Source organism: Parasteatoda tepidariorum, chromosome 4 (assembly GCF_043381705.1).
Source record: "Parasteatoda tepidariorum isolate YZ-2023 chromosome 4, CAS_Ptep_4.0, whole genome shotgun sequence".
NCBI lineage: Eukaryota > Metazoa > Arthropoda > Arachnida > Araneae > Theridiidae > Parasteatoda > Parasteatoda tepidariorum.
Genome location: NC_092207.1, coordinates 13,750,268 through 13,776,919, shown reverse-complemented (window position 1 = coordinate 13,776,919; position 26,652 = coordinate 13,750,268). Strand labels below are relative to the sequence as shown.

Genomic DNA, 26,652 nt, shown 5'->3' with positions numbered 1-26,652 from the left:
CCATTTAATTCATTTCTGTTCTTAGTTAAGATTGAATTTACGTGACTGAAACCGGCTTCAACCATATAGGAACTTGGAAATGCTATCATAAATGGCTGAGCTATTTCGTTAAGTCTTACAAATTTTTCATTATATTTATATTTGTCCAAAATTTGCTTATTGTTAAATTTTTAAAAAGCGTCTTTGCTTCAAATCCCCATAATAATTCAGCAAGCTCATCTTGCATGTTGATGTCCACGTTTTCAATTTGAGCAGAAAATGGCACAATAATCCAATCAGGGATGTCAATGTTTTCCAAATCAACAAAACGCAGTTTAAAATCGTCGATCAATTTTTGAAGATTACCTGTATATATTTCCAAGTCTTCTTCTTTTAATTCTAATTGTCATATATCAGAAAAATACTGATAATTCTTCGACCAATCAACCCTTCTGGTTCGGATCGACTCCCATTCGACCCCCTGGTTCAGATCGACCCCCGCTTATGTTAAATAGACCCCTGGGGGTCTATATAGATCACTTTGGCGACCTCTGATCTAGATACATGAATAAAATAAAATAAATAAATAAAGAAGAAAAACGCTGCATGCTATTTCAGAAAATTCTCGATGAATATCCTTCTCACTGTCAATGTTATAGCACAAAAGCTATTTGATGAAACAATATAAGACTTTGCATATTTCTAGAGAAATGAATCCTGTATGAAAACGTAATTTAACACTCCATGAATAATAACATGTCAAAATGTTATTATTGATGAGGTTATTTCATGCCTAATTTAAACACTTCTTTTTTTTGCGATATATTTTATTTTACAATTATGTACTTTAATGTCCTTATATGCATAACTAGACTTACTTTGTTCAAATTTCGGATAAGTTTTAAAGTCATTAAAATAGTTATTATTAACGGTTTTTGGATTAAAACTAATAGCAGTAAAATAGTAATTTTTTTAGTTTCATACCCTCATAAGAGAAGATAAAAGTAAAGAAAAACCTGTTAGCAATTTTTTTCAAGAATTTTTAATTAATTTCTGAGTAATTAAATTCTACAAGTTTTGGTGTTTTTCATATAATCCTGAACGGATAACAAAAAATGAGCATTTTTTTAACATCGTTTGAACACAGTGTTTCAAATATTTTCCTTTCATTTAAAATAAATAAATAAATTGAGATTATTTTAATAATTCGTATTAAAAATTAAAGTAATCCCAATATATTTTGCATTTAATTTGTAATTAATTATCTGTATTATTTGTTTTGCTAATTATTTTTATAGTGACAAATTATATCTTCATCTTTTCTACGAATAAATTTTTTTCTATTTTTTCTATTTGTTAATGAAATGGCCCATTTATTAAGTTTTTTATTGACTAGTATATTTAAGTATAAATTCGTTAAATTATGTAGTAATATGCTGGTGCAAAAAATTAACACGCTGTAAAAATATCAGCAACAATGTGATTTTTTTTTATTGTAGCAAAGGAATTACAACCTACATTATTTTTTAAAAACTACAGCCTTATACATTACTTATTCAAATTTGACAAATGTATTTTATAAGATTTCAATAAATTTTCTTTTAATATGTGGCCAGATTAGCTGAAATAAATATCACATTGTTTGTTTTTCCAATAATAAATAACTGAAACTACTAAAAGTATTATTTACTTTAATGCATAATAATTTGATTTTGGTTGCAAATCAATATTTTTAGCTGATTCTAATCTTGGTTTTACTAAATATTAGTCTTTTTTTAATTGCTTGCTTATTGATATTATATTAGACTAATCGTACTTATTTCTTATCTACTAACATATACAGTTTTATAGTTACAGTTAGTTATAGTTACAGTAATATACAGCAGTTGAAACAATGCAGTAATTACAACAATAACTGCAAAAAGAAATTTCTTAAATTTCATCAGCACCTAAATCAAAGCCACATCAATGATAAACAGAAAGCTCATATATGTTTATTTTATTTAGATATAAATATGATTACGAGTTTAAGTTAAATTTATTAAATGAAAAATAAAATATCGGAGCATGAATCTTGCTACTACTTTAAATATAAAAATAAACATAATTGCTGGATGAAATATGAACATTTGGCAGAAATGTTATTTATTACTAAAACTTCTTTAGAGCTGCTTTTGATGTTTTTTAAAATTATATATTAAGTATTATTGCAGGAGGTAATTTATGATTTGACTAAATTAAGAATTTCATTCGACAAAAAGGACATTTTAACCTCTCAAAAATATAAGTTCGCGACACCTCTGTGTGGTTTTACTACGGTAACGAAGAGAATTGTTATTTCTTGTCGCTTTTCTTATTTTTTAGGTCTTTTGAAATCAATGACAATGACAAATCTGCCAAAGGACGATTGGGCACTTTTTTTTTACCTGCTTCTGTTCTTACGGTGTTGAATGTTATAAAATCGAACAAGAATCACACATTTCCTAAAAGCAGAGAAATTTAGCAAATTTGATTAACTTGTTACGTTTTGCGTCATCATTACTTAAACTATTTGATTTTATTAAAATATTATATTTTGAAAATGATTTGTCTTTCCAATATATTTTTTTTCACAAGTTTTATATATTTTAACAAAGTTGTAAGTGCTATGCTGAAAATGATTTAGAAATTAGAAGTTTCATCAGATTAGAACTTCATCAGATTAGAAATTAAATATATGATTCAGAAAGTTTGCAATTGAATTTTAATTTGTGTCAATAATTTTTATAAACAATCCCACAAATTAATTGTTTTTAATTATAATTACATATTTTTACGATACTTTTTTTTAAACATCATGCCATGAATGATATGATAAAATTTTAAAGTATTGATTACGAAACAAAACCTCATATACTCTATCAGGTAATCAAGAAATTGCATATAACACAAAGCAGGTAGTCGGTAGATTTATAAGTTTTATTATTTTAAGTTTTTCCTTGGTATGATGAAAAACTTATTTTAGTATCGTAAAGTTATATTTTTATAATTAAATCAATTAATAAACATTTTCAATAAGAAGCTGATGTCTATTAATACCCCGTTTTCGCTTTTTACAGAAACAACTCGTAATTTTTCTTTTTCTAAAAGTATATTTATTGTTGTAGTTGATTTACGTCGCACTAGAGAAGCTGTTGTTGTTGTTGTTAATTTACGTCGCACTAGAGCTGCACAATGGGCTATTGGCGACGGTCTGGGAAACACCCCGGAGGATGATCCGAAGACATGTCATCACAAATTTGATCCTCTGCGGAGGGGATGGCACTCCTGCTTTGGCAGCCCGACGATCTGCAGGCGAAGGTGAGCACTTTACGATAGAACAGTTTAACGAGGACCAATATCACACACCCTCGGTCTCTACGCAAACTGATCCAAGTGGTCACCCACCCGCACGCTGACCACAGCCAGTGATACTTGACTTCGGTAATCTGCTGGGAACCATGTCTTAACGATCAGCACTGCGGGACTAAAATAAATTTAATTAATTTACTTTGATTTTTTTGATTGTTCATGAATGATACATATCTTTACAATAAAACTTAATATTTTATTTATGAATCAATTTTTGAGGTAAGGTAAACAGAAGCTTAAAATACTTCAAATGTTTTTTGAGTGATGTAGTTTCAACAAAGTCGCATTTTTAAAATTTTATTTTCTCAGAAATTACTGGAGTGATTTGCTTTGAATTTTTTGGATTTCGTTACGTAAAATTACGTAGATTAAATTGTCATAAGAATTTGTATATCTTACAAATCATTGAAATTTTTCTTCGGTCGTTAAAGTTTCTAGAGGGTTGGTTTTAATGCTTACACAGCGCACTTCGCATGCTTGCACAGCGCCTATGACTCTCCAATTAGTGTGTGGACTGTCATAGGAGAAGGAAGTACGTTAGTTTCTGTCTTGATTTTCAAAGAGTTTAAAAACTTTTAAGTTAGGAAATTATACGGAACTGAAAACTACACTAAATATAGTTCTTAAAGAAAACGTCGTGGAAATTGCAAAAAAATTACTTTTGACAAATAAATACAAAAATTTAAAAAAAAAGGGGAAAATATTTCGAAATGAGAAAAGGAGAGGAGGGTTAAGACATGGAACCGGTCTTCTCCCCAGATGATAGCGTTGCGATACGGAATTTCTTTGTTTCAGTGAAAATATAACGAAATCAATAACTGACTATTTTTGGTACATGAATCAAGCAATATTTAGGTAATTAGATACAAAACTATTGAAGTAAATCTTGTGTGATGTTTATTTTTTTATAAATTTCTAAATTTTAAAATTGGAATTAAAAATTATTATTAAAATAGGTCCTTTATTTAAGTTGGCAATATGTTTCGGCGGCTGCTGTAGAAGTTCATGGGAGTTTTGTGATTAAAGTTTTGTGAAACTGGAAGTTTTCCTTCATATATCATCTATACTTAGTACATTAAGTGAGGTATATTAATTGTGACATTAAAGATCTTTTATAATTCTGAAGCATATCTTTATTGTTTTATTGCAGCAACGGTATATGTATATGTTTATCTCGTATGAACATAGAGGGCGTTAAGTCTTCACATCGGTTCATATCAAGTACCGTATGTGTATAAATAAAAAAAAAATTAATTAGTCATTATTTCTTTGAAACTTTTATTTTGAAGTTGGTGTAAAAGACTAAAATCAGCGTTTGTTTAATAATCCACATATTTGTGGTATTGACTTCTCTTCGATTGATTTTATTCAGATTTAGAAGTTGGAGGAAGAAGAAAATCCCCTAGGCCTAACGGTGTGTGATTCTTAAATCTTTCGTAGAAATTTTGTTGTTAATCAGTATTTATAAATTATTATTTCCTTTAAACTGAATGATTCTGAATAAAATTAGCTTCTTAGATTGAGGAATTTGGTGCTTATTGTCTCATATATTGGACATTTTTAAAAGGTAGTGAATGGTCTGCATGCGTGTTTCATAAAATGCAGATCTTTTATATGTCCATTTAAGTCAGTTATTAGCTAAGCTTTTGTTAATCAAACTACATAAATTATTAAACTTTTTATGCATAAGTATATTTACTTCAGTTTAATTAAATAATTTTAAAGTGTGATTATAGAAATAGTTTTCATGAAAAATGTTTAAAATTATGTTACTGCATTTCTGTAAAAAAAATTTAATTGTATTTAATTTTAAAGGTAAGCTTGTTTTAACGTAATACCTGTAATTCATTATCTGTTATTGCTAATGATTCAATTCTTATTCTGAGGACATAATTTGTAATACTTTATATTTACACACTTTGGAGAAATTTTTACTCATAGAAAAAATTTAAGTTTTAAAATGATCATGGTCACCCTGGAAACATTAAATTTATAAAATGACTAGTAAAGTTTTTTTGTCACACTATTGAAATTTATTTTAACAATATCTATATTTATAAAGTAAAATCAGTTATATGCTGCCATGTTATTTCACTGATTGAAAAAAAAAAAACATTCAGCTATCCCTCATATAAAATTTAGTAGTTTTAATTCTTACTCTTTGAAACTTTATTGTTAAGTTGATGACTATTGCATTGTGAAAATCAGTCATTTTTCACTTTGAATCTCTTTTACTGTAGCACAAAGATCACTAAAACTAGTAAAAATTTATTGATTAGTTGCCAAGATTTTTATATCTAGATGCTTATATTTGTAAATCACTTCTTCGCCACCCACCTAATTAAATGGCAAAAAAATTTGCTTTTTTACATGATTTTTTTTATTAAATAATTAAAACTTATATATTGATATTTTTACATTGTTTTGTCATTACAAGTTTCTGTAAAAGGATTTCATCTGGTTGAAAGTAGTGAATTGTAACTAGGCAGCTTTAGCTTCTACCTGGCAGGGGTAGAAACTATAAAAATTAGCATCTAGTCATTAAGACCAGTCAGAAAAATATTTGAAAATTTTTTTTTAAACTTTATTTATTTATTAAATTCACAAATGTGAAGAAGAGTGAGAAGAAAAAGTTTTTCTTTTTTTAAAAAATCACAAATGTGAATAAAAGTGAGAAAGAAAATGTATTCTTTCTTAAAAAATTCACAAATGTGTTAATGTTTGCAAATATGAAGAAATCTTTTATTTCATGACAAAGTACAACGAGACAATAAAAAAGTATACTATTTCCCTTTCATCAATTGCTAGTCCATGGGATCATTATTAATTTATTTTATGGTGGTCTGAATCAAATTTCTGTGGTTCTAGGGAACAACAAGCTGCTATTAACTTATCATACTGCGTGTGCATTAAGCACAAAACTGATTGACTGTTAACTAATAAAAACTATTTACTTGAATCTCAATTCATATCTTTAAAAAGAATTAACTAAATGTCTTAAGTGATATTAACTTATTTTCTCCTTTTTTAAATTGATTATCAATAACAGGTAGCGTTTTTAAAAAGTGCTTAAATGTGCTTATTTTTGATTTACATTTAAGACCTTAAATGTGCTTTTTTTTACTCGGGGTTTGTAAAAAGTGCTTAAAAAGTTTTAAAAGGAGACTTTTTCTTTGCCATGTTGATTGTCGTTGCAAAACAATTTTCATAATTTTCTCTGCAATATTTATCAGAAACCAGTTATTTTATCATGAGTATGTGAAGTTTGTGAAAAAGTTTTTTGAATTTTATTGATTTTATGTTAAAAAATTAAGAACTTTAAACAGTAAAAAAAAAATTTATAACTGCACATATCTTAATTGTAAATTTTTTTTTGGAAAGTGATTAAAAATATTTTTTGAGTGCTTAAAAAGTACTTAAAAAATGTTTATTTTTGTTGAAAAATATGACTACTCACCCTGAATAACGTTCATAGTTTAAACTAAAAAATAAAGAGATTTCGCAACATGTTAAAGTAAATCTTAAGCCATTCAAGATTCATAGTGCATGAGTGAAAATTTCATTATGAATTGCAATATTTCTAAAAGGTATAATAGAAGGTAAGGTTAGTATTACTGTGGCATAAGATCAACACTTAGCAAAATCTTTCAAAACTCACTTTACTTAACATTTTAACTGTAGACAATTAGAACTTATAATTTAAAAGTTTTAGTGTTTCATAAAGCCTCAATTATCCCTGAATGAATTAATTAGTTTTTTTAATTATTAATTTACTCCAATTAATTTACTCCGTTTGATAGATGTGTACTGTCCCTGAAAGGAAAAGCTACCAAGTCTGTAAACAAACTGATAAAAATTCAGTCTTTATAGTATTACCATCATAAATGTTAAGTACAGTACAGAACCCGTTATCCGGAAATTAGAAAACCGGAAAATCTAAAAACCGGAATGAAATTCGATAAATTTTCCCACCAATTTTTTGATAAGTTTTTTTCCTTATAAGATTTTTCTTTCTTTTCTGAAAGATGTTTACCTTACCATCATTTTGGAAATAATCATTAGTGTATTACTTCAGCGTTTTTTCTTCTTTTTAAGATTATTTCCAAATATTTTTTTTTAGTTGGGTTTAACAATAAAAAAACGGCTTTTTGTAGTGATTCAGAAAACCGGAAAAATCAGTTATCCGGAATAGCGATGGTCCCGATCGTTCCGGATAATCTGTTCCCTACTGCATATTGCTAAGCTAAAGAACTGTCGCATATTCCACGGATTATTCATTAGTGCAGATTATCTACTGAAGTTTCTTTTTCTTCTCTATACAGGTTAAATTCTTGTTTGCTCAATTATGTTGTGTACTTATAAAAACTTAATAACTATTTAATTAGTTTGGAAAAAACCCTAATTTTTTTTCATTTTGCGATAATTTAAAAATTATTTTTATGAAAAAAAATGTAATCAAATGTCTTCTTCAGTTTTAAAGTGTTTTCTAATGAAAGATTTTTTAATTAGGCTAAAAACATGGTCATGGAATTGCCAACTCCACAGTGTGTGGGTCGTGAATTTGTTCGACAATATTACACTTTATTAAACAAGGCTCCTCTACACCTTCACAGGTAAATTTTATTATTTTCAGATTTTAAAATAAACATTTAATTAATCCTGTTTCAATAAAAGTCTTAGCATTTTTTAAAAATAAAGGGTTTTTTAATTGTGTGAAATATATTTGTTAAAGGGAAATTCATTATTGCATGAAAAGTATTTGGTATTTTATCATTTTTTCCACCTCTACCCATGTTAAATATTGTCTTGATTACACAAAAATTAGTTTTATTCAAAAATTTGCTTCAAAAAAAATATTGTTTTTGAAAATGATTAAATAAAATAAACAAAATATTACTAGGTTTTAATTTTTTTAAAAATGTGTCCATATAGATAAAAATCTATTAAGATTTGTTTTCTTTAGAATGAAAACTCAGTATAACCTCGAGACATAATTTAGTTTTGTTATAGTTCCTTAAGGTATATAAAAAGTTACATGTATAAAATTTATATTATGAAAATTCTGAAAAATTATCTATACAAGCCAATTATTGAATATAAGCATGGTTATTTTTGATCAAGCTCAATATCCTCATTAATTTTAAAGACTGAGAAGTAATGTGTCAATTAGAATAATTTATATTAGAAAAAATTACTGAAAAAAATTATATATCTGGCCAGAACAACTACCTCTTCATTATTGATGTAAAATTTTAACTACATATTAAATAAATTTTAAGAGCTCTTGTATTTAAATAAACATAAAACAAAATGGGTATAATTGAAATAGGTCCATTAAACAACAAATTAAGTAACTTACGGCTAATGGAAAATTATATTGTATTTTACGCCTGTCTCCTATTTTCCTGTATATTCTCAAATTTCTCCGTATTTGTTGAAAAAATTAAGAAAGAAAAAAATTGGTAACCAAAACATCCGCTAATGGAAAAAATACAGCTTATTCCTAAACAGATGGTGCTGCCAGTACTGAAGTATGTTTAGTATTTACTGTTTAAGTAATTATAAATAGTGGTTTTAAAAAATCTTCTTTATATTAAGATTTATAAACATATTTTCTACTTCGCTAAATGTAAGGGCTTATATTACCAATTTGAATTTCTCTTTTTGACATACATGATTATGTGCGATGTATCAAAACTTTACTTGTAGCCCGAAAAATGTTGCTAGTAAGATCTCTGTTATTTTATTTCTCCAATGTTGGTGGGTATGAGTTTTATACTGTGCTTATCCACTTTTATTCTGTTTTGAATTAAAATAATTACCATACACAGGGGTCTGTTTAGAAGAAATTTGGGTCCGTTAACGGACCCTTCACAAAATATCTCTTCATAAAAACGGACCCTTCACAAAATATTTTAACTTAAAAACGGACCCTTCACAAAATGATTTTTCTTTTAATCGGACCCTTCACAAATTTGTTTATCTTCATTATTATTTTATTCATTATTATTCGAGTAAACCCTTTCCAGGGCAGAAAACAAGAAAGATGGATGTAAACGAATTAAGTTCTGTCTTCGGCAGACGATTCTTCCATTATTCGTCCGAAATTAATATTCTGCGTTCAGCAGTATAGGCTAAATACCAAATGTTTGTATGTTGCATCTCTAATTTAGAAGGAGCAATTGTTGTTCATTTTTTAAAATTTTAATTTTTTTAATTACAATTTTACAGTGTTGAGCATAATCTTGTATGTCTATACAATTCAAAAACTCCTTGAAAAATTTTTTTTTTGCAATAACGGACCCTATTTGCACAAATTCATAAAAGCGGACCCTGGTTGAAAGAATGTGAGTAATTTTTTCACAATTTCACGAAAAACGGACCTTTCACAAAATGTCTGGACAGACCCCTGATACATGTACCCTTCATTACGTATTAAAAAAAAATCATTATTAATGAAATAGCTTTAAAAAAAACACACCTAAGAGAATGTGTTTATTACTTTTATTGCATAAAAAATCTTAAGCTAAACTAAAATATATATAAAGGAATTCAGTTGGACAAAATAATTTTTTAAAAAAAATAAAGTGATTTAAATCATGCCAATCCTGATAACTATAAAACTTTTGTTAGAAATTAAAAGCCAATCATCATAAAGTTATCATAAAATCAAAATGATCAAGTATATTTAGTAAGAATTTAGCTAAGTCACTATTAAACTTTATCTTTTATTTATTATTGGAAATGGTTTTAAGAAGGTATAAATTAGTAATTTTTGTAATTTTATTTAGATTTTACAATCATGATTCATCATTTTTGCATGGAGGATTGGACCGGCCTGGACAGGAAACTCGACCAGTTGTTGGACAGCAAGTAAGTTTGGTCATTGGTTTTGTTGCCCTGGTATTTGGTAATTAAAATTTTTTTGTAAAATTCTGTTTTTGTTTTAGGATATCCATGAAAGAATTATGCAGTTAAATTTCAGAGACTGTCATGCTAAAATCAGACAGGTTGATAGTCAAGAAACACTTGGCGATGGAGTTGTTGTCCAGGTAAACATATATAAATAATAATTAAATTTTTAAATATTAAAAAACAACTTTAGATGTATTACAAGAAGTAATAATTAGAGAAGAGTTCCTGCGTGGTGCGTAGCGTTTTTAAAAAGTGCTCAAAGGTGCTTATTTTCGATTTTCGTTTTTTAAAAGTTCTCAATTTTCCCTTTTTGAAAATGAGATTTTTTTTCTTTAACATGTTGATTACCGCCATGTAATATTCAAAAGCATGCTTTTCACATTGTTCTATTCATCGTTTTCATAATTAATTCAGACATAATACATTTCGGCTTACCTTCGATCCATAGCGTATGAAAGCGCCAATCATTTTACATGTTTGCTGAAATACTTGCGAGTCAGCATGTGCGCCTACTGAGCTGGGTTTGGTGAGATTCTTTCAATTCTCGTGTGCAACTCTGCTGCATTTTGCAAGATATTCTCAATTTATTCTCAGGCTTCATCAAGGGTCTGTTTAGAAGAAATTTGGGTCCGTTAACGGACCTTCACAAAATATTAACTTAAAAACGGACCCTTCACAAAATAATTTATCATTTAATCGGACCCTTCACAAATTTGCTTATCTTCATTATTGTTTTGTTAATCGAATAAACCCTGCCCAGAAAGAGGGGAGGAAAGAAAGACAGGTAAACGAACTAAATTTTGTCTTCGGCAGACACTTCTTCCTTTATTCGTCCGAAATGAATATTCCATGTTCAGCAGTATAGGCTAAATACCAAATATTTGTATGTTCCATCCCTAATTTAGTAGCTGAAATTGTTCTTAATTTTTTAAAATTTAATTTTTTTAATTATAGTTTTACAGTGTTGAGCATAATCTTGTATGTCTTTACAATTTAAGAACTACTGCACAAATTCACAAAAGCGGACCCTGGTTGAAAGAGTGTGACTTAACATTTATTTTATATTCACAAACTACCAGTAAATTTTTTCACAATTTTAACAAAACGGACCTTTCACAAAATGTCTGGACAGACCCCTGTTCATTTTCCTCCACCCTCTGAAATCGAACAGAAAAATCTCTCCATCTTTTTATGGGGGCTAATACAATCAAGAAAGGGAGTTCTTTATCAGAAACTAGTTATTTATCACTATCATGTAAAGTCTTAAGAAATTATTTTGCACTTTGTTAATGTATGTAGTGCTTAAAAATGTTTTTTGAATGTTTTAAAAGTACTTAAAAGGTGCCTATTTTTTGTTGAAAAGTTTGGCTATGCAATCTGTATAAGTTGGGGTAAAGTAGATGTAAAATTAAGCCTTTTTGAAGGATGCTATTAAATTTATTTCGCCTAAAATATTTATGCATTTTATATTTATTTCTGAACACATATAATACATTTTTTAATCAGTTTATATCAGGGTTGGCAAGTTTTTGACACATGACGGTTTTTACCGGTTTATACCATGACTTTTATCGTCATGTCAAAAACCCATAGTTTTGGTAAAACTGTATTTTTATTTGAGTTTTAACTGCTTGTAATTAAAAATTAATTCATTTTAGGCAATAAAATTAGAAGAAAAGTTGTTAAAAGATATTTAAGAACAGATTCGTGCATTTTCCCAACATAATTATATTAAAACATACTATATGAAGTAAAATATTAGGATACTAAACAAAATTTTCAACATTTCCGAGCATCATTTTGTTTGGCATATTACATTACTGAAGAATGTCAAGTCATTCTTGACTTAGAATTTGTTAGTAGCTACAAGTTTTGAAAGTGTTTAGCTTATTTCTAATATTTAAGAAATGCCAAATTTTAAATTCTTCTCTTTAGTTCTTGAATATATTAATAGCTCCAAGCTTTTTTGTTTGTTTATTTCTAACAATTAAGAAGTGCAAAATTTTGAATCCTTTGCAAATCAAGCTATAATGATAAAAATAAGTATCATTATTTTCAATAAGTATATTACAATATTTCTATATGAATGTATATCCTTCTATAAGAATACATGTATATAGTTGCAAAATCAACATTCATTTATAAAGGCAATTATGTGAAAATAATATATTGTCCGCTATATGCCATAAATTAAAGAAAACAGTAGGTTTTTTACGGTTTTTACCGGTAAAAACACAGTTTTTACCACTGTCATGTCAAAAACCCAACCCTGGTTTATTTATTTCTAGTTATTTCATTACCTTTAGAGACATTGGAAATAGTTATATAATTTGTGTTTTTTTCCCCCTTATGTTTTTACGGTCTTGTTTTTTTTCTGAATAATGCTTGTATCTCCAATATATTCTTTTAAAAAGAGTGAACTAAATAAACTTCTTTTTTTAAATAGTCTGTTGTAGTTTTCTGTTCTTGTCTAATTAACTCTTTGATATATTCCCTGCCAGCAAGATTTGAATAAGATAAAGCTTACTTTTTGCATCATTAATCATTTTATTTTCGACTGGGTTCAAATCCTATTGTTACATTAATTTTGTATTTCACATTAATTTTATATTTTATTTACATTGATTTTATATTTTATTAAAAAATTTTCGGAATACATATACATTGTTTTGTGAAGACATAAATTTTTATCTATTTTTAATATGTTTCAAAGAAGTAAAATTTTCTGTAATAAATTTCTACATAGAGTATCATTACATATATATTTTTAAAAAAAATACAATATAATGTATAAATTAGAGATAATAATTTTTTTGTTCACTGTATATTTTGACCAACGCATTGTCAGTATATGTTGCGATATTGGACTAAAATTTTTTAAAAATATGTCTAGAAAACTTCGGGATTTTTTTCAGGGGATTTTTTTTCTATTTTGGGTAGAAACCCTGACCAGAATGGGGTAAAACTGGTGATAGTTCTAAATTTATTGTACCTTTCATTATCAAAACAGATTTCAATATTGTTTTTGAGATTAAAATGCTAATAAATAAATGTATTTTCATATATACAAATGCTAAAAATTATTTCATTTCAAAACAGAGAGTATAAGCACTTGGCTATCAAAATTAGGTTTCACTGAGAATACAGTACATTTAGCCGAGCTCAACAAAATTTCATCAAAATGCTAGAAAAATCAGCGATGAAAGACTTCTATGAAAAAGTCTAAACCCGTTTTTATTCTATGAATTTTTTAAATTTCCGATCAAAATATAGGGGAGTCAATTAGAGAAACCCAAGCTGCCCGAACGATAGTCGCTCTTGGTACAAACTTTCCCCCCTGCAGTAGCCTCCTGAGAAAATGATCTTCAGAAGAAAATAGGTTAGTTGAGTTTCGGCAGGTACGCCATTGCCTTGATAACCGCAACTTCCGCTATAGAACGTAAAGTAGTTCAAACGCTGACATTTGATTTATTTTGTTTGGCTGATTTTCGGAATTTTAAATATTAGGTACTGCGCCAGACTCTGCTAAAATCACGATTCTTATTCAAACGATTTTAATATCAATCATAGATTTTTGTATTTGCTCATGTTTAAAATCTGATATTGCGATTCGCTATCACATGGTTGTAATATCAAACATTGTTTTTCATATTTATACGCTGTTAAAAGCTACTCCTTGCGATTCGTATTCACGTGATCTAAAAATTCAATACCACAATTTGTATTTGCGTGTTTTTGAAATCCATTGTCGTGATTCATATTTGCGCAGTTTTAAAATCCAACAATGCGATTCCTATTCCCGCAATTTTAAAATCTAATATCGCGATTCCTATCCAAGTGATTTTATCTTGATTCAATATCACAATTCTTAAAAGAAAGTTTTTTCGTGAATTAGTTACTATAAAGATGTGATATTCTTCAGTAGTGAGTAATTTAATTAGTTGGTTATTTAATAGTTGCGACTTCCTATAATTGTTTAATTTTCTTTAATATAGTTGTGGTCAAAATTTTAAAATTATATTTAAGAAAAATTTAAATTTTACTGTCAAAATGCTTCTGCCACTTTAAATATTAAATAATAAAAAAAACTCCTGGCATCTCCTTTTATTTATATCATCAATATCACAGTAATATATAGAACACTCTCCCCCCTTCTCCCAGTGACTGCATTGTAAAATTTCAGCTTTTTTTATTTTTGTCCACTTTCATGCCTGAAAAATGCATTAGTCTTTGAAAGTAAAAATGAGTGTGTAATAATTAATATATATAGCAGTAATTTAAAGTGTTTTTACTATTTATAGCCAGGGGCTGTCTAGGTTTTTCTGAGAGGTTCCTATTTTGTGAAAATTAAGATCTAATTTGTGAAAATTATGATCTAATTTGTGAAAATTAAGATCTAATTTGTGAAAATTAAGATCTAATTTGTGAAAATTAAAAATTTTATCAAAAACTCAACACAAAAATATGGATTTATCCTTTCTTACGGGATGCAAAAATAAAATTTTAAGAAAGAGTATTTTGTGAAACTACCGTTTTTCCAAAAGTTTAATTTGTGAAGTTACCCTAAACTGAAGTAAATTTGTCCTGGACAATAGCAGACATGTATTTTTATTCGATTTAATTATTTTAAGGAAATTCTTTTGTTTCCCATAAAAAACTTGCTATATGAAGGCAGAAACTTGTGTAAAAACTCGTCTTTATCTTAAAATATGCTCACTAAGTTGTTTATTATGCTATTTTGCTAATTTTTAAAGTTGTATAGTATATGTTGTATAGTCCTTTTCTCTATCATTCTACTCTTTAAAAAATTAAAATTTGAAAGTGATTTGGGATCTATGTTGTATTATGATCCTGTTGTATTATTAAATGATTTTTTTTTAACTATTTCATTCTAATTTTTGAGCCTTAGATACTTACTAAAGCGAACACAAAGTAATATATGTGTGTGTGTGTGCAATTCCAATAACATAAGACTTAGTTAAGCTTAACCATATACCCACTTAGAATCAGAATTTAGAAATTCATTCTTAAATTTCTATGTTCTTTAGATGTTTCTCTATCTGTTTAATCTAAAAATAATAGTTTTGGCCAGTCTTTAATATTAGAAAGTTTATCAGCAGCTTATACTAACATACTATATAAGTTGAACATAAACAGATAGTTTGTAGACATAAAATTTTTTATCAGTTTGAAAAATTGAAATATTGCCCCAATCCCAGTAAATGTCCCAAACATAAATCTTCACAAGCAACATATGTCACAGAAAAATCATAGTTAAATTTTATATTATGCTAATGCTTTTTTTAAATATATTTATTAGGTATCTGGTGAGTTATCCAACAATGGTCAGCCGATGCGCCGCTTTATGCAAACTTTTGTTCTGGTTCCACAGTCACCCAAGAAGTATTATGTAAGAAACGACATATTTCGTTATCAGGATGAAGTTTTTTCAGAAGATGATAATGGTGAAATTGACAATGCATTAACTGGTAAAGAATTTTTTTAAAAATGTATTATACTAATAAAATTTCTTTTCCTTTATAGTTAACAAATTTAAAAAAATCTAAGCTGGAGGTACATATCTGACATATGTTACATTGATTATTTTGGTGTGTCAACAATGTTACCTCAAAGCTAAATTCAAAGATGTAATAAATTCGATTTAAATGATTCTGACATTTATTACAATTATTTTTTGTAAAAAGTTCACATTTTAGTGAAACTCCCTTGTTTCCATTTTCATTTGATATTTTTTTTTTGCTCATAAAATCTAATATTTGATATTACAAATTAAAAAACAGTTTTCTAATGAAAAATTGCATGGTATAGAAAAATATGAATTTTCCTGATAAACCTGGAAAAGTCGGATTTTTCTTTCTTTCTGAAATTGAGTGGAAACCCTGACTAATGTTTCGCTTTGGTTTTATTTCCTATTTCCTGTAGGATCTCATTTAATATTGATTATTTGTCTTTAAAGTAGATGCACAGTGATTATGTGTAGTTTATTTCATACAATTATATTTTCTTCACCTGATTTTCATGATAATACTCAACAATTTTAAAACTATATACATTTGATATGTTGAACTGGGGAACCATCCACAAAATGTTCAGAAGTAGTCTTAAGTATCTTATCTAATCTTTCAAAATTTCAACCAATTTGTTGAGGATTCCGAATTTTTTAGGCTCTTAATAATATTGTGAATTCCTATAGAATTTGAGAATCTTTTTAGAAGATAAAATCAAAACTTATTAGATGAAATTAGTTGTTCCTCAAAAAGTTAAAAAATATTAAGTTTTTATTGTATTAAAAATATTAGTCTTAATTAAAAATATTAAGTTCTGATTTTAAAAAAGATCTTGAATTAAAATTTAGTAAACCTTTCAGCCTCTTGGCATGTCTGGGGAAATTTGGTAATTTTAAAGGAAAATTTAAGTGCAGTGAGTTTAAATGTTTAGTTTATTTATTAAATTACATAACTGCCTTTCTGTTCCCCAACCTTTCTTGAACATTTTGGCAATTTGAAAATTCGATTCTTCCCAAACTTCTGGTTTTCTGGGAAAATACTTTTCCAGAATAGTTTTTATTTTCCTACAAATATATATTTTCTTCAAATTTAAGAAATTATGAGTCAAGTCTGTTAAATTTATTTGCTGTTTTAAAATATTTCTACTAAAATGTCAGGACTTTTATTGAATTTTCAAAGATAAACTAAGTGGGTCTTTCTATTGTCCTGATTAAAAAATTTTATACCACCTACAGAAATTTGGCACAAACTTTCCAGGCCATCCATCATTTTTCTTGAATTTTTTGTGAAAGAGAATGCATAAAAATGTATAATAATTTCTTTCTAGACCTTGATGTAGAAGATTCCGCTGCAAAAACTCCAAGTGCTTTAGCTCAAGATGATGATGTTGGATATCATGAAAATGAAATAGTGAGGTAATGTTAGCTAATGAATCCTCTTGGATCTTTAATTTATTAGCATAAGTATCTCAATAGTTAATCTTATTGTAATTTTTTCTGAAGATTTTATACAATTAGTGACTCTTTGATCAGCTAGATTTTTAATTTTTTTTTATTTTATTTAGGAATGGCTCCGTATATTCCACTGACTCTGTAGTTGTTACCAAGTATGGGGCTTCTCAGCCACCCAGGGAAAGTCGTGCAAGTCCTCAACCAGAGTGTGAAGTGGAATCTGGCAAGTCTGATTGGGATGAAGAAGAGGAGGAAGAAGATGAAGAGGAAGAGCTTGAAGAGGAAGAAATAGGCACTGAAAGAGCCACAGAAGATACAGCACCTGAAATAATGGAAAATCCACCTGTTGTTTCACAAGGTAGTTTTTGTGTTCTACTCCTCTGAATTGCTTCAAAACTCATTAAAATATGGTCTCTAGTGTACTGTTTCTAAACCCAGCAACATGTCTCTTATAAATGATAGTTCACTATATCAAATACTTTGAAAAATATTTTTTTCAAAATATCTTGTTGGAAATGTTGCAATATCACATAATTTGCTTATAAATTTTTAACTAGTTTAATAGATAACAAATCAAAAGAATACTTAACTAAAAAAGTCAGGGACTTTTCTTTTAACTCTAAAAAACAGAGAATAGTCAGGGAAAGTTGAAATTTTTTTTACAAATATTTTTATACCAGGAAAATAACCAGTTTTAGAATAATCGGTAACAGTTTTTTGGATTTAAGTTAAATAATTCTAACATCTATTGTTTTATAAAATTCTAGTGAAACTTTTCCATGTTTCCATTTTCATTCTGTTATATTTTTGCTTACAAAATGTAATATTTTGTACAAATAAAAATATAATATATACTATGCTAATTTTCTGATGAAAAGTAAAACTGTATGAATAAAATAGGATGTGGATATTTATTGAATTTCCTGATATAACTGAAAAAGTTGGAATTTTTTTTTTCTGAAACTTTGTCGTAACCCTGTAAAATCTGATTTTAATTTTATCTTCTATGGTAGGAATCGGTGATTTTTGATTGCATACAATTTGATTTTAAGTAGTTAAAAATTTAATCAATCATGGCAGGCTAATAATTAACTCGGTTTAAACATAATTTTTGTATTTTTAATATGAGCATCTTGACGATGACTTGAAAATTCTCGTGATATGCCGTACTTGTATAGGTATATAAATTCTCTCTGCTGTAGACAAGTCATGTAACGACTTTGTCACCACATTTAATCTTAAAAAAAAAAAAAAAAAAAACACACCCCAAAAGTTTTATTTTATTACTTCTCAGATCCTTGCACATTACACATTTGATTGATTTTTACATTATTAGAGTATCATGTCTCATCAGCAAAAATATAAACCATGTCTAAGTGATAAGTGAGTAGTGTAACTTTTGGTTGTAATAAAATAATTTTTTTGTATTGCAGAGCCCAAGACTTATGCGAATATGGTGAGCAAGAATACCAGCTCTGCTATGACTCCAAGTCACCCTGTGACCTCTAATGCAACATCTCCTGTGTCCAACTTACCTGCATCTCATAAGACTGTGGAACAACCTGCTGTGTATCACAAGAATGATAGCACTCCTGCTTCTTCTGCTCCTCAACAGGTAGTGAATTTTTTTTTATTATTAAGAATAGAAAAATTCTCAATACAGTAGAGCGCCGATTATCCGAACCCTTATTATCCGAACGTCCAATTATCCGAAATTGCTTTTTTTCCCCTTCTCTTTTTTAAGTTTAGATTTTTTTTTAACTTATCGACAATTTTTCTAAATTTAGAGGAATAGATAATATCCAATACATCTGAAGACCATATTTAATTTACAACCTTTTTCAGCAGTTTTCTTATAGTAGCCGTACATACATGTATTGTTATACAGTTAAACCTACATACCCCTTTAGCCTTCTTCAACTGAAAATTATCATCAAAGAATGCGAGTTTCATTTTGACAATCTATGGAATTGTTGGAAAGCGGAATGTGTTTATGAATAGATAAGTGCTGAAATTCTACAATTGGGGGATGGGTAGTTGTCACTCATGGTTAATGATTAGTGATTACAGTGCTTGGAATCTTAAATCTTGGAATAAAATTCTTATTAGAAAAAACAAACGAAACTGCAGTTTGTGAATTGGTAGATCTTTCGGGTGAAAATATGCCAGGTTATACAGCAGAAGAAATAGAAGACTGGTGTCGAAACACTGAAAACGTCTCAGGATTTCAAATTTTAAATGATCGTGAAATTGTTTCTGAAATTTTGAATGAAAATCGGAACTCCTCAGATTAAGAGAAAGAAGTACGCGATCAAGTTCAAGATAGTGGACCTTCTCATAAGAAGCATGCAATTCAATAGACATTGCAATGAATTGCCTAGAACGTCAAAATGATGTTGATCCAATTCAGTTGATTTATTTAAAAAGAATAAGGGATATGGCTGCACAAAAAAGAGCATGTTCTTTGAAACAAAAGTCTGCTGGATATCTTTTGCAATGGAAAATAAAGAAAAATGTGGTAAAATCAGTAATTGACAAAAAAGAAAAAAAAAATTAGAAAATAGCCGAAATATGATAAAAATGTTTCAAATTGAAAAAAAAAGTTTAAATAAATATATTTAAAAATTGAAAAAAAAGCTCTCCAGAGCTATTTTAGATAGTACTGCCAGTCCTAAGCCTAGAAAAAGTGTGAAGGGAAGTTGGTGCATAAATAATAATCATTTAAACTAGGTTTTAAACAACTTTCCAATTATCCGAACATTTCATTATCCGAACCACGTTCGGTCCCGAGCGGTTCGAATAATTGGCGCTCTACTGTATTTAGAAAATGTTTGAAAATATTTTTTAGAAATACCTATTTTTTGTCGGAATCTTAATTTGCACAATGCTTAAACTGTTTTTGTATGTCCTGTCTATTTGTTTCTTGACTAGTGTATTGATCTGCTTTTTATTGTGATCAGTAATGCTTAGTAATTTGATGTATTATGGTTTTAAAGTTATATAAATAAAGTATGACAGAAGTTAGTGTTTTCCTTACCTTCAACTCTTATATGTAGTAGGCACCAAGTTGGTATGATGGGTTACATATTAATTTAATCATTTTTAAAAACTGATCAGTCTTTAAAAAAAGTTGTAATATCTTATTCTAATGATATCACTTTTGAGAAATCTGGTAATATTTTTAATTTGCAAAAATTTTATTTTTCTCTATTTAAAATAAAGTTCAATATTTTAATTAATCTTTGTAATTTAATGCGTGTAGTTAAGAGCATTATCTAAATTCATCAATTAAGACATTGTGTCCAAATAAAGATCAAATTCTTCATAAATTAAGAACAAATTCTTCAATTTTATCTTAGAAATTAGATGGTATTTTAAAACTGATGTATGGAAATATTTAATCATTTTTTTTTCAAATTTCATACACCCTAGCCCTAGTTTAGTACCAGTGAACACGTATAATACGAATAATCATATTTGTCTAGGCAGCCCAGAGTGAGCCAATGTCTTCTTGATTCTGTTCCAATGCATTCAATTTTTGACACTTGTTCACCAGTTTCTTTCCTAAATAACAAGGAAGTCAGTTTCCACCAACTCCCATCTCAACCAGTGCCTATCTCCTTTCCTGCTTATTGGCAGTTTATGAAATTTTTATTTTTGATGTGGAATCATTATCCATAATATATGAATATTCAACAATATTTTATTACTTGAATGGTTAAAATATACGTATATTCAAAAGGAACTTAAATCGTTGGGATTTGGGGTAAAAATAAAATAATATATATCTAGATGTCTAGACATATCTTTATGGTGAATAACATTTACCTAGCTTAAATTTTTTTTAGTTGTCTTATAACAATCAGGGTGCGTAGAGTTTTTAAAAAGTGCTTAAAGGTGCTTATTTTTGATTTTCGTTTATTAAAAGCCCTTAAAGGTGCTTTTAAAAAGTATTTAATTTCCCCTTTTTCAAAATGAGATTTTTCCTTTACCATGTGGATGTTTTCACGATTAATTCAACCCCAACCTGTCTCGCGTATTGTCAGTCCATAGCGTATGAAAACACCATTCGTTTTACATGATTAAAAATGTCATGATTTTTGAAAATTGTCGAAAACAATGCTAAACTTTTTCTTTTGTTATGACGGCTAAAACAAGATAAAACCGTCGATTGTCGAAAACTAAAGCCCTACCTAGTTATGATATTTTTTTAAAGTGCTTAAAAATATTTGAGTGCTTGAAAAGTGCTTAAAAGGTGCTTATATTTTGTTGTATGATCTGGTTACTCACCCCGACAATTGATTTCGGAAAAATAAAAAAATAAATGTTTGGTAGATTTGCAAATACATTTATGCTTAGGGTAATCTAAATGTATGAAAAACGTTGACTGGATTTTGATGAATGTAATATTTATATGATTTTTTGTTATCTTAGAGTGGTTCTGGATTTAATCAGCAAGGAAATCGTATGTCGCGTCCCCGCCTGAATTCTGGCAGGGGTGGGTCAGGTCGCTTTGAGAACAGTGGACACGATGTCCCAGCTCGTTCTCCTGAAGATTCTGATGCGGATAAAAGAAAGGCAAATTTTATCCACTATCCTGATGCTCAACAACTCTTTGTTGGAAACCTCACTCACTCGATTACCGAAGAGGACTTGAAATCCCATTTTACACAATTTGGAAAGGTTTTGGATATGAGAATTAATACTAAGCAACCGCAGAAGATTGGCGGTGGGAAAGTGCCTGTAAGTACTGTAAAATTATTTATCTATTATTTTTGTTTGTTGCATCAGAGCAGTGTTTCCCAAAGTGTGGTACGCGTACCCCCAGGGGTACGGGAACAGTTTAGCGGGGGTACGCGTTCTTATGCGAATATCTTACAACAAAAGAAAATTTCCAAAAATTTTATTTAAAAGCAAAGCTCTACATGAAAATTTAAAATTAAGCATTTTTCTATTGGTTATTTTTTTGCTGAGTTAACAGTTAATAATTAGTATTGTCAAAAGGCAGTTGCAATTTTTAACTTTTGTGCAAATTTTTTTATAGTAAAAAGTACATAAATTTTTTTATTAGGGTACACAGCGTTACGAAAAATTTAGAAAGGGTACACAAAAGTCATAAGTTTGGGAAACACTGCATTAGAGTATTGTGCTGTAAATTATGTTTTTTTTTACAGGATGCATAGCGTTTCTAAAAAGTGCTTAAAGGTGCTTATTTTAGATTTTTGTTTTTTAAAAGCCCTTAAAGGTACTTTTTTCATTGGATGTTTTCAAAAAGTGCTTTGTTTCCCCTTTTTCAAAATGAGATTTTTCCTTTACCATGTTGATTTTTGCTACGAATTATGCGAAAAGACACGGCTAACATTGTTCTATTCAACTTTTTCACAATTAATTTAACCCCCAATCTATTTCGGTGTATTGTCAGTCCATAGCCTTCGAAAACGCCATTCATTTTACATGATTCAAAATTTCATGATTTTTGACAATTGTCAAAAACAATGCTAAAATTTATTATTTTTTTTGGCATGACGGTTAAAACAAGATAAAACTGTCAATTGTCAAAAACTTTAAAACCCTGCCTAGTTATATTTTTTTAAGTGCTTGAAAATATTTTTTGAGTACTTGAAAAGTGCTTAAAATGTGCTTATTTTTTTTGTATAATTTGGCTATGAACCCTGTTCTAAATTATGCCTTTTTTCTTTCAGAATTTCGGTTTCATAGTTTTTGAAGATGCAGACTCTGTGCAGAAAGTTCTTGCGGCTCGAGTAAGTTATTATTTTTTTTATTCTAAAAAAATTCCTGTTGAACAGGAAATTTTGATTTAAAATTTTATTAATAAAATTGCTTTAGTGAAATCTTTTTTAACATTAACTAACATTGGCACACAAAATTTTTTCCCATTAAAAGTAGTTCATATTATCAGATCTTCAAGGATTGCTTCACATTTCATGTAATTTGAATTATATGTATTCTATCACAATTCGTATACACATAATCTAAAAACTAGGCATAATGAATCATATTCACAAAATTTAAAGAATCATATTTTGCAATATATGAAAGAAAATAAAGTTAGGTAAATCTTGATGTATCTGTCAAAATATTGTACTACAAGATTTTACGTCCAAAATGCATTACCAACATTCAAAGGTATTAAAGAGTTATTGTGTTTTTGAAATTGAAGCAGTTATGCAAAATATTTTTCAATTCTGTATTCATTAAATTCATTAAATTTTGTATGAAAAGTTTTGCCGGTGCCAGTCTATGTATGCTAATGTCAATTGCTAATTTTTTGTGAATCTCCCAACTGATTTAAACTACAATATAACTATCAAACCATTTGCATTGATAGTTGTGGGCTACACATAGTAAAAAATTGCCACAACTATTAAACAATGTAAAATTGATACACTTTATATATGCTTCAGTGTAATAAAGTCTGTTTGACACGTATTTAACCATTCTAACCTTTACTGAGTAGGTCCTTGAAAAATTTGATTTTAAGTCCTTGAAAGTCATTAAAAAGTTCAAGTTCATTAAAGCTTTTTCTTTTATCTTTTCAGCCCATCTATTTTAATGATCATCGCTTGAATGTAGAAGAAAAGAAACGACCAAAAGATAATCGAATGATTTCTAGTGATAATAGGGGTGGTCCTCCAAGAAGTGGGCCTTCACCCCGTGTCGGAGTCGGTGGCCGTGGTCCTCGCGGTAGCATGATGTCTCAGGGCACTGGCCGAGGGGACAACAGAGGAGGCATCAGAGGAAGCTATGCTCCCCGACGTTAATTTTTTTTAATAAAAAAAAATACCCTAATTTTTCAAAAGGACATTTAGTTATCACGATGTATGGTCTTTACTGATTCGGTCCTGACAATATGTGCCTGGATAGGACTTCAATTTACCAGACACTTTGTGTTTCATTTCCTTTAAAACTATGTCAAGCTTTCTAGTTTCATTTGCTGGACATAAATCTTCAAATATCATTAAAAAAAAAGTGAAGAAAAGGAGTGTATATAGAAAAGTGCTTTAAAACCACATTGTTTTTTGCTTTCATGTGAATTCACAAATCATTTTTCATTTTCTTTTTTAAAACAAAAATAAATATGTGCTCCGTTGAGGGGGAGTGATGGAAGGTTAAATCCAACATCCCCAAGTTGCCAAAAACTGGGTGCATCTTGATATAAACTGATTTAGGAAATAATAATTAATAAAAAAAGAACTAAAAACGATGGTATGTTAAATGTGCATGAAGCATATTTCTCTTAGAGCTTCGAGGGTGCCACGTGAATCCATAAATGTAAGTTAAATGACGTGAATACATAAATGTAAGTTAGATGACATCATTTTTTTCTTTCACTAGTTCATCTTTTTGTATTGAAGAAAATTAAAGAAAAAAAATCACAAATCTTATTTGTGATAGAATTTTTTGAAACAAAATATATATATTGTCCACCGGCAATGTGATTTCTCTGTACGACTGGTGCTTCGCCCTGATCTCATCTCTGTATAAATAATTCACAATCTATTTTTCCCATTGAAGCTGCTACTTAAATGAAAATGCTTCTGTTGGTTTAAAGTTATGTTGCATTCAGAAATCGGGGCATTTTTGGGGAGTTTTTTTCACTACCTCATCAGTGTCAACATTTTAGTTTCATATTTAAACTGATCCAAACCCTGTAGCGTTTCTTTTTTAAAAAATTTCTTTATTTGTAACGGGGTGTTGGCTTTTCAGTTGTGCGGTCCTATAATCAAATTTCAAATCATTTGGAAAGAGAATTTTCCCCCCACTGTTTTGATATTTGTGTGTTGTGATTTTTTTTATGTAATTTATGTTGTAAACTATATATATATTTCCTTTTTGCTTCATCATGACTTAATCTTCACATTGCCTAGTGTGATGTATAAAAGAAAGTCTCTTTTTTTTTGTAACTATTTTTTTGGATGCTTGTTATGTTACCAAACTATACTTGTCAGAATTGCTAGCCCATGTAATAGTCTAAGCTTAGTGTTAAGTATTATATTAAGATTAAGCAATTAAAAATTTCAATAATTCAAATTTTTTTTCTAATTTGTTTCTGCATCAATTTCATTGATAAGTTAATTTCATTTACTTAGACCATTCTTTTTTTTCATACGTTTTGATACGCATATATCTTTTATCTTTTTTATATATCTTTATATTTCTCTTAAATTGCTTTATTAGTAAGTTTTTTCTTATTTTTTGCATTAGCCAGGTACAAGATTCTAATGAGTATTTATTGACAAGAAAGGTTACATTCTAACAAAATGTGATTTTTTTTTTCTTATTGAAAAATATCAATTGTTAAATTTGCTGTTAGTGTGATTTCAATTTCTATAAATATTTATTATATATCTTACGTACCTAGTTAATTGCTAAACTTAATATTTTTGTTACTTTTTTAGAAAACAATTGAATATTTCTCTCTAGGATTGTTTTTGAGTTTTTATTTTCGACTACAACCTGCAAAAAAATAATAAAATAAAAAATAAAATAAATAATTCAAACTTACTTTGTTGATTCTATTCTTCGTTAGTGATGACTTGCAATTATGGTTTGTGTTCTAACCAGTGTTTTTAGTGTGTGCTTTTACTTTTTTTTATAATTTTAATGATGTTACATTATCAGCCATTTGTTTGAAATGTTGCTAAATAGAAGAAAAATCTTTGTTTAAAAAAAAAAAATTCATGATTAATAATGTTAATATCCCATTGGTATGTGTTGTTACAAAAGTGTACTTAATATCTAATAGTGATCCGCCCCTTTGCATATTTTTTTGTAACATTTTTGTTTATTTATTCTTAAGTTTCGTAATGGAAAGAGAAAGTATTAGGAGAGAGTGTTTATTTCCTCTTCAGCACTTCATGTTAAACTATAGCTGATAATGTTAAAACCCATTTTATGTCAATTAAAATTAAGTTTTTGTCCTTCATACTCCGTCTTAGTATATAAAGCAAAATGTTAAATGCGTAATTTTTGTGCTCTAAAATATCTAGAACTATGTTGAATTAAAGTAAGTTGCACTATGTAACTTAATGAGCACAAAAGCATTAAACTGTTCTAGTCTATGTTTTGTTGATTATTTAAATTAATGTATGTACTGTTGTTAAGATACTGAAATAAGTTCTCCTATTTTTTTCCTTTACAAACAAAAGAAATAAAAAAAAAATTCAGTTCTCATTTCCTGTGTTTTCTCTTCCATTTGAATCTTTTTCCTCTTGTGATAATTTTTGGCTGTTTAAATTGTATGATATAATTGTAGAACTGTTGAACCAAGTATATGAATTTTAAACTGTCATATTTTGCATGTCAAAGGTTTGCAACCTGTTTTTTTTTAAAATGTTTTATTCTTAATAAGTATTTTCAATTGCAAT

General features: G+C 28.4%; 1 protein-coding gene across 5 annotated transcripts; it reads left to right on the top strand.

Annotated features, from left to right (window-relative positions):
* The first annotated feature begins 4,131 nt into the window (after positions 1–4,131).
* LOC107451678 (ras GTPase-activating protein-binding protein 2) lies at positions 4,132–24,485 on the top strand. Of its 5 annotated transcripts, none has more exons than XM_071179438.1 (12): positions 4,132–4,224; positions 4,340–4,453; positions 7,879–7,982; positions 10,161–10,242; positions 10,320–10,421; positions 15,605–15,773; positions 17,140–17,227; positions 17,377–17,621; positions 18,697–18,878; positions 21,698–22,006; positions 22,966–23,025; positions 23,824–24,485. In XM_071179438.1, exons 3-12 carry the CDS (start codon positions 7,888–7,890, stop codon positions 24,043–24,045), a joined length of 1,554 nt encoding a protein of 517 aa, XP_071035539.1. In that variant the 5' UTR covers positions 4,132–4,224; positions 4,340–4,453; positions 7,879–7,887; the 3' UTR covers positions 24,046–24,485. The 5 variants fall into 5 exon arrangements, with proteins under 5 accessions (XP_071035539.1, XP_015923332.1, XP_042903210.1 ...); XM_016067846.3 differs by having other exon boundaries at positions 4,138–4,224; positions 4,326–4,453; XM_043047276.2 differs by lacking the exon at positions 4,340–4,453 and having other exon boundaries at positions 4,152–4,224.
* The last annotated feature ends 2,167 nt before the right edge of the window (positions 24,486–26,652 follow it).